This window comes from Crassostrea angulata, chromosome 2 (assembly GCF_025612915.1).
Source record: "Crassostrea angulata isolate pt1a10 chromosome 2, ASM2561291v2, whole genome shotgun sequence".
NCBI classification, from domain to species: domain Eukaryota; kingdom Metazoa; phylum Mollusca; class Bivalvia; order Ostreida; family Ostreidae; genus Magallana; species Magallana angulata.
Genome location: NC_069112.1, coordinates 21646646 through 21661516, shown reverse-complemented (window position 1 = coordinate 21661516; position 14871 = coordinate 21646646). Strand labels below are relative to the sequence as shown.

The following is a 14871-nucleotide window of genomic DNA, read 5'->3' as shown; positions in this document are numbered from 1 at the left end:
TAAAATGCGAAACCTGCGGCTATGACTGTTGTGTTGACTTTAGACAGTGAAAATGCAAGTTACAGACGGGAGGGTAAATAACACGAAAAGTAGATGGATGGGGCATTATAAACTATACACCGGTAAGTTTCTGACATGTGATGGAGCAACATGCACATGGTACGGAAGGTCAACCCTTTCCAGGGAATTGGCTGGGGGAGGTATAAAAAGCTGAAAAATCATGAAAAATTAGCAAAATATGGAAGGGTCAAAATCTCATAAAAACCAATATGTAGAAAATTTTACAGGTTTTGACTAGTAATTTTCTTCCGAAATTGGTGATTGGCCTTATAAAGAGTGAATTAAAGGTATTTGTGCTGAATGGGAACTGAGGAAATTCTAGTTACAGGGTTCCGAAGACACACGTTCCCAGGCTACAATGGAATGTATAAAAAAAACTGTCCTGTGCCATCTAATGTCACGTATCGGGATATGTCATACTAATTACACTGCATGGTCAGTGTATTTTTTTTTCAGAAATACTATGCATATGTTAATGTAAAGACAGCTATTATTAGTACCGGTACATGTATTAACACAGCTTATTGATTTTTTTAATTTCAGCTATTGGTGGCCACGTGGTTTTTACCTGTTGATTCTTTTGAGCTCTTGAGGTTAACCTGTCACCTCTACCCACATGCATATTCCTTAATGTGTTCTACAGACTATTTACCAGTAATTCAAATTATTAATCGGATAATTCATGAACACTTACTGTAATGGAACTTTAAGAAAGCATCATGCCTTGTTGTGGTTTGTGTTTGATAAGAAATTATAACAAACAAAATTATGGCTGTTTAAAGTAATTTACAATTGTTAGCTATGAAAATTTGTTTTTCAATAAAAGTATGCAATTATGTTTCCTTCATTTTGTTTTTAGCTCACCTGAGCCAAAGGCTAAAGTGAGCTTTTCTGATCACAATTTGTTGTTGTCGTTGTTGTAAACTTTTCATATTTTCATCTTCTTCTCAAGAACCACTGGGCAGATTTCAACCAAATTTGGCACTAAGCACCACTAGGTGAAGGGGATTCAAGTTTGTTCAAATGAAGGGCCACGCCCTCTTTAAAGGGGAGATAATTGAGAATTATTGAAAACTTGTTGGTATTTTTCAAAAATCTTCTTCTAAAAAACTATTCGGCCTGAAAAGCTTAAACTTGTGTGGAGGCATCCTCAGGTAGTGTAGATTCAAGTTTGTTCAAATCATAGTCCCAGGTGGTATGGTGGGGTCACAATGGGGGAATGGATTTTTACATAGGAATATATAGAGAAAATCTTTAAAAATCTTTTTCTCAGAAACTAATCAGCCAGGAAAGCTGAAACTTATGTGGAAGCATCCTCAGGTAGTGTAGATACAAAGTTGTGAAAATCATGATACCGGGGGTAGGTTTGAGCCACAATGGGTGGGGGGGGGGTCAAAGTTTAACATAGGAATATATAGAGTAAATATTTAAAAATATTCTTCTCAGAAACTAATTAGCCAGATGAATCTTTATAATTGTTAAGTTCTTTGGCCTCACAAGAAGGTTAAGAGTTTGATGTAGGTTTATATCCCATATATAAACTATTGTTAAGGATCTTTTTGAGAACTGCAATACTCAACATGTGATATGACTATAAAATCATCCAAAAGGGACAAATGATTATAAACATAAGAGTATCCAGGGGGAAATGGATTTTATTTATACAGGATCTACATGTATTATTGTACATTGTCCAGATAGTTTGTATTGGGACTCCATTAAGCTAATTTTATCATACCTATTGTTCCTCAGGTGAGCGATGTGGCCCATTTGCCTCTTGTTTTAGTTTTTCATGTTTTTCAATAGTAAAAATTAAACATATGTAACTTTTGGTAATTTTTATGATGAGTACAAAACTAAAATCCGTTTTTAAATCGGACGATGCATAACAGATATCGTGGTTTAAAAATTGATTTTTCGGAAATTTTGATTCTGCGTTTTTGGAAAAATAGCGTAAAGTTCAAAGTTAAATAACTCGTGCCAAAAATAATTCGATTTTTGTTAAGTACTTTGATACCTTCGGAATTTTTTTTGTTAAGTCGTTCTTAGAATGGTTAAGGTTTTTGTAAATTCGTACAAAGTATCATTCGTATTTTGTTAAGTCGTACCAAGAATTATTCGATTTTTTTTAATGTTTTAGTTTAAGTTGCTCTTGTTATTGATTTAAACAGTCTGCTTCCTGCAGGAACATGAAGCTTTACTCTTGACATTAACGGAAGACCCACTCGTTGCTTTGCAACGAGCTTTGCTCTAGTTCTTATTACTTTTGTCTAATCAATACTGTATACAGGGTTATTTTTGCTCCATGGTATTTTCGCATATTTTCACTTGCAAATTGTTTCGCTGCGTCTTGAATTCACCCAGACAAAGTTGTTAGTAAAGAAAAATAGTCTCAGACATAGGAGTTTGCCCACTCTTAAATTTGTTGGCTTACAACGAGGATAAACAGAGCAAAAATAAAACATATATTCCCCTATATTTCTACAGTATTCAATACTGTATACAAATTTATTTTCACCCCATTTTTTTCTTTGTGGCCTTCAACAGTTGTAAACAGTTTTGCTCCATCTTAAATTTGACAAGACACAGTTTTGTAATCATGGTAATACTGGTAGACAATCCGTTATGGTAAATAATCTTTCTCATGAACACAGTAATTTAGAATTTGTTTTGAATTTGTTCAGTCTTAAATAATTGATTGGGTTGTTGACAACAAGGGCTAAATGGGCAAATCCATTGTAACATCAGTTTTTTAAAAATCATATTGCGCTCACTTTCATCAATATTTTGATTTTTAGAAAAAGGCTTCACCAACATGACCAATGTGATTCTTTACTTACTTTGATGAACATTTGATTTTTTGGACCCATGCAACTAAGAAATTCCCCCAAAAATGTTTTTTAAGGAACAACCATGAGACCAAAATATATACATACAATGTATGAACAACAAAGTTAAACTGTTGAACTTATGGCGATTTTGATTCTAATAGCTTTGATCCTTTATGTCATTCAATCACTTAATATTTGTTTTGAAAAGCTATAAATAATACTTTCAAACTTGAGAAGTTTTAATGATTGAAATTTAGGCCAAAATGATTAATTCTTTGTTTCTTGGGTCAAAAGTTTTAAAATACAATGTGGCAGGCAGGTACATGTATTTTTCTTTGAATTCTTTATTTGCAAGATTTGCAACTAGTAACAAATTTTCATATTTTTACTTGTTTAAAAACTTGAGGTTTTCCTTTTTTCAAAATGGCAATAAAGTAAATTAACATTGCAGTATTTGGCCTGATGCAGCGGTGCCCAAGAAAACCATTATTTTTTTCATTGTCTAAGTCTAATTTTGTTGCTAATTTTAAACCATGTCCTATCCATTCAGGTAACACACAGGTCTGGCATGGAGACATAGACATCCTTATGAACAATGATATCATCCTCGAGAGTGTCAATGAAGAAAAGACGGGAAACTCTGGTGGAAAATCAGCTGAAACAAAGGCAGCAACAGAGACTTTGTCGAAGAATGGACAGGTAATTGCAGAGACAATTGTGTTTTCTTTCCTACAGAGACAAACTCATCCGGAATGGAGTAGTTTCTTAACACCATGTGTTGCAGTTGGAGGACTTAATATGCTTGTTATGTTTTATGATTGTGAGCATGATGTTCTCTTGGAAAGTTCAATGATTCCTTTATTTGAAACAACAGAAACATCTGAGGAGACACCAAGAAGGATTAACATGGCAGCCATCTTAGTTTCATGGCTCATTGTCAACTATAAATACTTCTGCTCTGGCTTGACTAAAGACATGAAAGTCACATATAAAGCAGAGTTCTTCTCTCAGATGAGGGACAAGGTTGATATTTATGAAAAGAGGATGTCATTTGGAAATGTTGGAACTTCAGATTGTTCAAGGCTGAAAAGCAGAAAACGTGAAAGAGTTGTACGAAATGAATACCTGTATGAAAAACACAGTAAACTGAGTAAAATGATGTTTGAAAGGAATCATTGGAGTTGGAGTGACATTTATGAGTAATGATTTCACCACTTATTTTTCACTAGTTTAATGTTGATGATAAAAAAAAAATTCCTGTGTGAATGTTTAAATGGACAGATGAATATTGTACTCTTGTTGGTTTTTAACCTTGCTAAACCAATTCTTAAAGTTTGTAATCAATATTTCAATATGTCAATAGTGATGATCAGATGTCAGTGATGATGATGATCTTATTGATCAGATGTCAATAATGATGATGATGATGTAATTGATCAGATGTCAATGATGATGATGATGAAATTGATTAGATGATATAGTTGAGGAGTGCTTATACATAATGCTGTTTTTTTTCACTTATTAAAAGTCCAAAAGCAATTATGATTGATTCTATTTTTTTTAAATTTTAATTTAACTATTAAAGTTATTAAAAGGAACTGTAAAAGAAATGCAACAAAAGAGATCAATCAATAAATGAAAGCAAGTAATATGATTTACTTAAGCAAAATCATATTTGAACAATCTCAAAAAAGGTTTGTTCCTCTGCTTTTAAAGAGATATTTTTGTTCACTTCTAGTCTTAAAACTCTGCACTATTTATTAATTTGTATATAATTATATTTATCACATGTTTTTCTCAATATACGATGGATATCACTCATGGGATAAATTTTTGATATTACACTGTGTTTGTACGCCACTTGAGGTCATAAATAAACATTACGTAGCTTTAGGGGATGATTGACGTATAATAAAAAAGTAACAGAATAGTTCAGTTAAAAATATATAGAGTTATAGATGTGAAGCAATTTTTTCTGTTTTATTTTTTTCATAAATTGTATGAAAATTCAATACTTGGGTGTTACTCTTGAAAGAACTTTTTTTCCGTGCGTGAGGTTGTTGACCTCTCTCAGTAAATGTGTTGTGCGGCTCACATTTATAATATTTACAGAAAAAATTGAGCTTTAACAAAATATGTGGAAAACGTGATGAAAAGAATCTCTCATGATTTGCAATGGTATATGATTTTTATCCAACCCGTTGTATGTTTTCTATCCCTTCCTCAAGGCTCGGGAATAGAAAACACAAAACTCCTATATTTATACTCCAAAATGCCAAAATAACATTTAATCAACATTGTAGTACAAATGTAGCTAAGTAAATTTGTAAGAAGTCATGGTTCTTAAGTCTCTTACTAATATATGTAATAGATTTAACCTTATCAGAAACTGATTCAATAATATATCTACTCCTTTTAGCTAACAGATAAAGACAGAGGTACAATAGAAAAATGCACAATTTTTCACAATACTTTTTCATGCATGGCTACATCATTAATGGCAGAGACCATCCACACATTTGCTAAGAACTGCGAACACTAACTCCCGTTTCCCGCCTACATTTTACATCCAAATATTTCAAACTTTCTGTCAGATATTCAAAAACTAAGTTTTCTAATAACAAGTATAACCAAATCTTATTATTAATTTATAAAGAAAAGATTTGCTAACGCGAGGTCTTAAAAATTTTCATTGAAATCGGTCTCTATGAGTTAGGTAAATATTATTTAGTGGCCGATATGTGCGTAAAAACCTAATATTTGTATGTCCATTCTTCTTTTCCACTGTAAGTCCATGCGGAGAAACTGCAATTTTTTTTCTATAATCGCAATTGTTCTCTCTGTATACTATGACGTTATAAAGGCGTGACACCATATACTTTTCCATGACGTTATAGATTTTAAAAACCACTATACGATACATCATGTGATTTTCTCCAACTCCATAAAATTGATGTATTCAATTAAAACATGTCTTATAATAACATTTTAAAGAAATTATTGTTATAACATAAGATTGATTCTATTAACAAATCTAGGTGAATTAAAAAGATACATTACAGTCTGAATGTTTATTTTTGATGCAATAACTAAATGTGAAGGTATAGGTTTATACAGGGTACATGTATTTGCGGGTGGTAAAATGCAAATATAAGTAATAAACAACGATTTTTTAGTGAACATGGCGTTATGAATAGCAACAGCTCTGCTGGCATATTTTAATATATTTTAAGAATATGCCAACAGAGCAATTGCTATTCATAACGCCATGTTCACTAAATAACGTTGTTTATTTCTTAAATTTTTTCAACTATGAACTAAATGCTAACACCAGCTTTTAACTTGTTATCAGTGAAACACCATGTATGAAATAGTTAGATTTAAATTTCAAGCCCCCCCCTCCCCCTTCCCCCATATCATCAAGACAGTTATTTGTTTTTAAATCGTACATAAAATGATACTCAATAAACCCTCCTACAAAAAATTATCAACAATGCGAAATACAGTTTTGAGGTAAAATTTAATCTAAAGAACATTATAAAGGGGGATTTACTATCTTTTCGCTCCCAACTGAAAAATACATATCTGGGTTATTAAATAAGATGTTTAATCAACATACAAGATTTCTTACGTGCATATTAAAATTGAAAACAGAAATCGTCACACATTATCCACACCTCAAGGGACATCTCTATGCCACCACCGAATTCTACCTGGGTTCATAGAAACATTTTAACAAAACCTTGGACTTTCTGTAGGGTAAAGCTATCTATTCTTTGCATCAAAACAAGTTAAAAATGACGCAGTTTCAAACGAAATATGCATCGATTGCGTAGTTTTAGCTCAAAAGCCAGACAAATTTTGTTGATTTCAAAGAGCCATGGCTGAGTGGCTAGCAATGAAATAGACAGGTCTACGTCACCTTGATGTTTGACACATCTACCCAAAGTCCAAGCTCTTGTTAAAATGGTTCTAAGAGATTTCAAAAGACATTGATGTAAAATTCAGTACATAATGTCAACAGATTGAAAAACATACTAAGAATAAATGATAAGAAAACAATAATTGATAGCTGTAGAGCTCATGTGCACAGAACACACATTCTTTTGATGATGCATATTCATGTTTTCCTTATATCAGTCGCTTCATGAATAATCATATTCAATTCATTCTTTTTAGCATGCTCCATCAAAACCACGAGGTGTATATACATGTATAAGGCCTTTATTTATTGGTAAACCGTCAGAAGTGAAGCATCAATTATAAAATATAGGTACACATGTTCAAGGATGACGGACATATTAAAACATTTTACATTAAGGTGGCTCACTACACCGCGAAATATTTTCTCAAATCAGTAGAAAAATACTTGATTATGATAGATTTCATAATGGATAAGAAGTATATACATATAAGTCTAATAGGCAAAAATGTGCAATTTTTCCTATGAAAAATTACATTTTCAAAAATTTAATTCAGTAAACATGAACAATAGTTCCAGGTGGATTTGAACTACTGATCTGCGGTTCGGAAGCCACATACTCTATCCACTGAGCTACGACGATATACAACGCAATTGAACGATATAAACAGTTCAACAAAACATTTAAATCGCAATCTTGTGACGTAGTGTCTTAAAAAGTCTAAATGTAGGTGTAGTGAGGTACCTTAATGATCAACACCAAACTGATGCAACAATCGTTTGGTGTTTACAGTGAGAAATTAAGAGTTGTCAGTAGTGCAGTCCATTTTAATCATATACAGGTCGTTTCAGCTCTAGATGTTGGAAAAAAAGACAAACATTGACATGTGTGGTTATTAGAACAGACTAGATTTGTACAGAAATATTTACAACCGGTCAGTATTCAAGATTTCCCCTTTTTAGGCAGGTGTTGTGCTGGACATGGTATCCCGATCAGGACGAAATGTATTTGCATCTACAAATCATTAATCAGTTGTTAATATATCAAATTCATACAGATTATGTATAAAAATAACTACCTCTAAAATGAAAAAAATAAACTTGTTAAATTGACACTTCCTTTAGCATTTATCATTTTAACATGATTAATTGAATTAAGCCAACTAACATGTAACAAAATAACCTATTACAATTACTTGCGTCACAAAATTTATTTAATTGAATAATTAGAATGATTTTTTTTTCTAATTAACTAATTTCAGCGACATGTGATTGTACTTTAAGTACTGAAATAATGTATATAAATGCTATCTATTTCTAAAAAACGAATTATTCATAATGACTAAATAGATACAACAAACCCTGTTACAATGGACTATTTATATTGACAAACAATCACACAGATAAACATGTCTTACATGTATCATATCAACTAATAATTGACACGGTATCATTGATAATGACTCAAGCTTACCTGCCATAGTCTGTTGTATGTCTATATACCTGTAGACACACACTTTGTTGTTGTCCCATGATCCTGATCCAACCCAGAGACGATGAGAGTTGACATCATAACACAGGCTGTATGGATCAACATTCTCTGATTCTTTCAGTAGATGTGACAGGAACTGACCGTCCTTGTCTAAAATCTGTACTGTGTTGGTTCTACAATCACACACCAGGATGTGTGACAGCGCGTCAGTACAGATTCCCCTTGGATCTAGTCCTGATCCTGTCGGATGTCCTGTGTAGGTAAAACGATGTCTTCCTCCACGCTCTGTCACCACTATAGCACCAGAATCAGACACCACGACATTCCCATTGTTGTTCTCTGTTATATATTGAGGTACACTATACATTTCCAGTCCTGTGTTGTCATATTGTATGGTTTGTGTCAGTTGTCCACTCTGGTTGTACCGGGTTACCTTGCCTGTGACTGGTTCCTTTCTGTACATCCCCACCAGTAGATCCCCAGTCGGCGGGGACCAGAACACACATTGGGGTTCCCATGTAGTGTCTGTTCTTTTTAAAAATGTGGTGGTTGTATTCATATCCTTTGACAGTTTGTTGATATTATAGTTCCGATCTATATAAATGAGTTCACTCTCACTGTTCACTGTGTGTAATCCATATGAACCACAAAAATCATTCAACCGATGTAGAGGGACACCTGTTGTGTTTGTCAAGATGATGTTTATGTTATATCACTGACCCAGACCCGGTCTGATGTCACACGGGAAATGTGAACAGGACAAGAAATACCTGTCACTGTGAGGGAGTGAAGTAACTCGGGGGGAGACATCAGTTTCAGCAGACACTCGTTTCCTTGCTGTTGATTTCCTGTCTCTGTTGTTGGGATTCCATTCGTTGACTCCATCACATCAGCGGTGGCTGTACTCAGATCTGCATACATCAGAAATGAACAGTCAGATAGAACAGATTGATTACAAACATAAAATATTTTATAATGATTGTTTGAGCAATGTTCTTCTATCACATATATAATCTATCAATATAGAACCATTATCTGTTAATAATACACATATCCGTACAGGTTATTAACTAATTAACTATTTGGTTTTATTTAGGCCACATCAATAACATTTCTTTTTCTTGTATTTGCGTGCGCCGATTTTATTGGAGTTGTAGAAATACTATTCTAAATTTCTCATGTCTGGTAAATTGTGTATCGTTTTTCACTCCGGTTTTTGTTTCAGTATTTAGACTGAACGGAAGTCTTAGTTAGGAATCTTTTTGAAATATTGTAATCCTCAACAGTAACAGAAAAAAATAATCGATTCAACAACACGGTGTTTGGTTTTATGCAGCCTGCTAGTTTTCGAATTTGTCCTTGAATAATGATATTTGTAGTGGGAAAATTCGGATATGAAAGTGAACAATATTTTGGAGACACTTGGTTGTAAGTTTATGACATTGATAAGTTTACTTACTATACAATGTAACCGCTTGCATTCCTACTGCTTAACATCTTTATAAAACCATAATAAATCACCTGTACTCATGCAAAATATTAACACGGTGGCGTTGCCACAGAAACCTAAAACTGAAAAGAACCTGGTAGGCATACAAAAATTAGACTTTATAAATTGGATGTCGTCGGAAGGTTATGGTTGGAAGAAAGATTCCTTGGATACTGTTGATTTTGTAATCAAAAAATCTTAGAATTAATACACCGTGATGTAAAGATTATGCGCATGATAAGTTTAAAGAAAATGCATGCCCCCATTTACTTCGTTTACTGGTTATAGTTAATACAAGTAACTTTATAATAAGACAACTGTTTTCAAATCTACAGATAATGAATTATTTTTCACTTGATCTAACGTAAACCCTATCGTTTCCTTTAGTGTTACCGTTCAGGCATAAGTAATTGTCAGCAGATTTAGAATTGTTTTTGGAATGCATTTGTAATTACAAGTAAAAATTAGACAAGGGCATTGTACACCACCAATAATCATTAACGAGATTCGTCTTGTAAGCGAACACCAAAATCCAAAAAAATATTTCTATAAGAAAAATACTTCTAAGTTCTTGTTTGGGATTGAAATAGATATTTCGTTTATGAAAGATATTGCTGAAACAATATAAAATCATTTTAAAAATTTTTACGTGCATTAAAATTTCTAAATTCAGTTAATTGTTTACACGTAGCAGCGAGAGTCCCCAAACCATTAGGTTATAAATAGTCTTTTACTTAAAACGAAAACTGCCGATTATTTGATACTGGTTTTAATATGAATGTATTTTGTACGTTTAGCATTAACGGCAGCATCTATGTAAACGAAACATGCGTTTTTTTACGGGTTTGATATAATTCACTTTTAACGATAAGATACATTCCCTGAGAACTATCGATTGCAGATCGTGACGTCAAAGTTTATTATGACGTCATATCGTATGAAGTACAGACAAGTGACTTTATACACATCGCTTTAAGGAAGGCGTCTTTTCTGGTATTCGACTTGTCAAACGTAAATTTGATTAATTCTTCATTAAATCAAGATGAAAGGAAATTAAAATAGTATATTTTTCTTACTTTTTTACTATTATACAAATTGGCATAGAAAAAGTAATTGATGTTTAGAATCTAACGAGGACTATATTTTTGGCGGAATATTGGCGTAGGAAAATAGCAGATGTTTCGCAATTCAGAATTGCTGTGATCAATGAGCCTGTTTTAGCATTTTTAAAACAATAACATTAATATTGGATTTTTTAACTAATTTGAACTATTGATATGATACTTGGTTTTCAGAATATGTTTTTAAAACATAATTTGCCTATCAAATTAGATTTTTATAAGCTTTTTCAAGCGCTATTCTATACATTCATTTGTGTGAAAAAAAATCACTAAAATCAGTATTTCTCTCTTATTAAATGGTCAATATATTAGCTTTTCTTTCAATTTATATTTTTATATAAATTCTTCATTATACGTAAAAATCAGAGATATCTCATTATTAGAAACATAAAAAAATAATTATAACATCTTCAAAATTAAATAAAATTAGAGGAAATGCGTGCTAAGCAATATCACTTTTAGTTCAAATATTTATTCCAATTTAGTAATATAAGCTGATAGACATTCTAATACTCTATCATTTCATTGAGGAAAAGAATCTTCAAATATTAAACAAATGTCTACAGAACTACAAAGAGTTACAATTATTTTTATCATCATTTACGTTGAGGAAAAAGGTAGTTACCTTGACCTGACCTTAATGCGAAAACAAAAAGATCAAATTTGATTAAACTCGTAGAATCATTTGGTAATATGATCCGTTTGACTGTGTCAAATTTTCATGAATTTCTTATTATAAGAAGTATGTTTGATAACAAGAAGACTCCTTCCTTAAAATCATTCGGGAAGCCTTAACATGCCTGCGATGCGAAAGGATTTCATAAATCGGTATTCGTAATATGTCAACATCCATAAATCCTTATTCAGAAGAAGTATAACTGAAATTGATGAGAGGGAAAATATTAAAAATATCATCACTGACACATTGTCTTGTTTCACTTGTAAAAATTCACAGGAACATGAACATATTTCTTATTAAGATTTATAATAGGAAATGTTGACATCTATTTTTGTTCGGAAGTCGCTTAGAACAGCTTAGTCTAGCACAATATCTTCAACGTAATCATCCGGGATACCTTTAACACTTTAAATGCAAAATCCCCGTAATTCTTTTAATATTTGGCACTGTATGAAAATCTGACAAGGTAGATGAGACGATTTAAAAGCAAAATCTTTGAATTTTTCTCTATATCTGAATGAACATCATTTGAATTCTGAGATGTTTATAGATATCGAATAATTGAGGAAACTTCGCTGCATAAATATCATGCGAGAGAGTATACATACCACCGAAATCGACATTGCGATGTGTAGCTTTTTTGTCATCAACATAAGTTAAATTTTCTTTAACTACTTTCAGACTAATGGCCTTATATATACACTATATGTTAGGTTTTAAATACCGATCTATCTTATTCTGTCACACACGTTGCGTGCAAACAGTGGTTAGTATATATCTTTGAAAGTGTTTTTTTTAAAAGGTTCTTCATTTTGTTCCAAAGCGTATTTTTCCCAACAGCTATTTTACTCAAACCACTATTATAACACACTTCGGTTATTCTTAGAGCTTGGACTTTGATGTTGTGAACAATTCCAAAATATTCTTTTTTTAATTAATTGCAGAACGTTTTAAGCACACTAACGCTTACATTGATACCATTACATTGATACCATTGATACCATTTGTCGTATTTGCCAAATTGTATTTGCCAAATCAACTATACTATCAACTTCCTCTGAATTTACATAAACAAAACGCAAACATGTTCAGAATACGCGAAGCAGTTTACTTTTGCATATCAACTAATTATATTTTTTTTAATTTCGAACTCGACGTAACTGATATGCATAATGTTTGCTTTCAGGAGTGCAGTAAAACTGTTTTCGGAGTGGTTGAGCGGATTTTGGGAGTATTGTAATAACATTGTCTCATTTATGTCATACGGAGAAAAATAATTAAAAACGTTAACAAACAAATATGTACTTAGATTTTATTGACAATTTTTTTATATTACATCATACATATGTAATACTTGTAACTAAATATTATTTAACTTACGATAATAATTAATCAGACTTACCCGGCGGAGTGTCCTGTCTGGTGATATACCTGTAGACACACACCTTGTTGTACTGTGATCCTGAGCCAACCCAGAGACGGTGAGTGTTGGTATCATAACTCAGGCTGTGTGGTGAGAATAACCCTGATGGTCTTACCAGTAGATGTGACAGGAACTGACCGTCCTTATCTAACATCTGTACTATGTGGGTTCTACCATCACACACCAGGATGTGTGACAGCGCGTCAGTACATATTCCACGTGGTTCTAGTTCTAATCCTGAAGGATGTCTTCTATAGGAGAAACGATGTCTTCCTCCACGCTCTGTTACCACTACAGCACTAGAATCAGACACCACGACATCCCCATTGTTGTTTTCTGTTATATAGTTAGGTTTACTATACAGTGTCAGTCCTGTGTTGTCTTGTTGTGTGATTTTTGTCTGTTGCCCGCTCTGGTTGTACCGGATTACCTTGCCTGTCATTGGTTTTTCTTTACATATCGCGACCAGAAGATCCCCAGTGGACGGGGATCAGTACACACACCGTGGTCTCCATGTAAAGTCTGTTGTCTCTATAAATGTGGTGGCTGTTTTCATATCCTTTGACAGTTTGTTGATGTTATAACTCGTATCTATATAAAGCAATTCACTCTAACTGTTCATTGTGTGTAATCCATTACCATAATATAAATCACTAAATGAATCAACCACACGATGTAGAGGAGCCCCTGTTGTATCTGTCAAGATGAGATTGTTTTTATCACTTACCCAGATTCGGTCTGCTGTCAAAAAGGAAATATGAAGACAGCGATCAATACCTGCCACTGTGAGAATTTGATGGAACTCAGGATCAGACATCAATTTCAGCATACACTCGTTTCCTTCGCGTCGGTTTCCTGTCTCTGTGATTTGGATTGCACTCAGTGACTCCATCACATCCGCTTTGTTAAGTGACTCAGTCATGGAAAACTGGCTAGCGTGGAGTGTAAGATGTATCTGGGGGAGGACTGTCGTTATGGAAGAGAGGAATTGTAGCGCATTGATTGCTGATTGTTCATATCTGTCAACATATATCTGCAGGCTGACGATATGTCTGCTTATTTTTATCTTTTGGTTTAAACACCTGTGTCTGAAATTAATGTCAAAAAACACATTGAACATAAAATCTGTTTTTACTTTGACGATGATAGCCTTCATTTTCTGAGCCTTTGTTAACATCTCTAATTCAAAGTGGGAATATCCTTTGAGACAGGTTTTCAAATCAGATTTGGCTCGTTGCAGGAGAACAGGTCTGTAAAAAAATAGTTTCACTTCTAATAGTGTGAATGGTTCTTTTGTGTTGTCGCTTTGTTTTATAAGCTGATATATCATCTACAGTAATATGGTCTTTATCTTTTGGACAATAGAAACAGGAGGAGAGTTCACAAGGTTCAAAGTGCATGTTAGAATGTCTGACACAATACTCTTCTTTTTAGATGTAGTCAAATTTATCACAGTGTGTCACAACATCATGGTCTATTGTTTTGAGATCTTCATTATGGTTCTCTCTACATCGGGGACAGAGATCACATGGACACGATACACAAAAGTACTCTGTGTCCCCCGGACACTTAGAACACTAATGTACTCTATACGTCGTTAATTCTGTGTCCATGATGTGGATGGTGTTGGTCTCAAAATCGCCACCTGTTAAATGGGTTTTACAATTATAGTTTAAGTATAGATTTAATAATATGTCCCTTTTTGGACGTCCGGTCTATATACTTCCGGTTTACACATGCAGAAAAACCCCCAAATATTAAAAGGACCTTTGTATCTATTTTATTTTTTGATTATAGACTAAGAAATTTAGGATTTAGATACTTCATAGTTTGATATACAAAATTGTAAGCGAC

The 14871-nt window shown here is 33.2% G+C and overlaps 1 protein-coding gene and 1 pseudogene across 1 annotated transcript in view; one reads left to right on the top strand and one right to left on the bottom strand.

Moving 5' to 3' along the window:
- The window catches only part of LOC128172549 (uncharacterized), a 34562-nt gene extending 29393 nt beyond the window's left edge, over positions 1-5169 (top strand). Inside the window, exon 4 of the mRNA XM_052838305.1 lies at positions 3442-5169. Within this exon, the coding sequence (XP_052694265.1) occupies positions 3442-4094 (653 nt within the window). The 3' untranslated portion in view covers positions 4095-5169. The remainder of the gene's footprint in view (positions 1-3441) is intronic.
- Positions 5170-6366: 1197 nt separating this feature from the next.
- On the bottom strand, positions 6367-14630 carry LOC128172899 (uncharacterized; annotated as a pseudogene).
- Between the last annotated feature and the right edge of the window lie 241 nt (positions 14631-14871).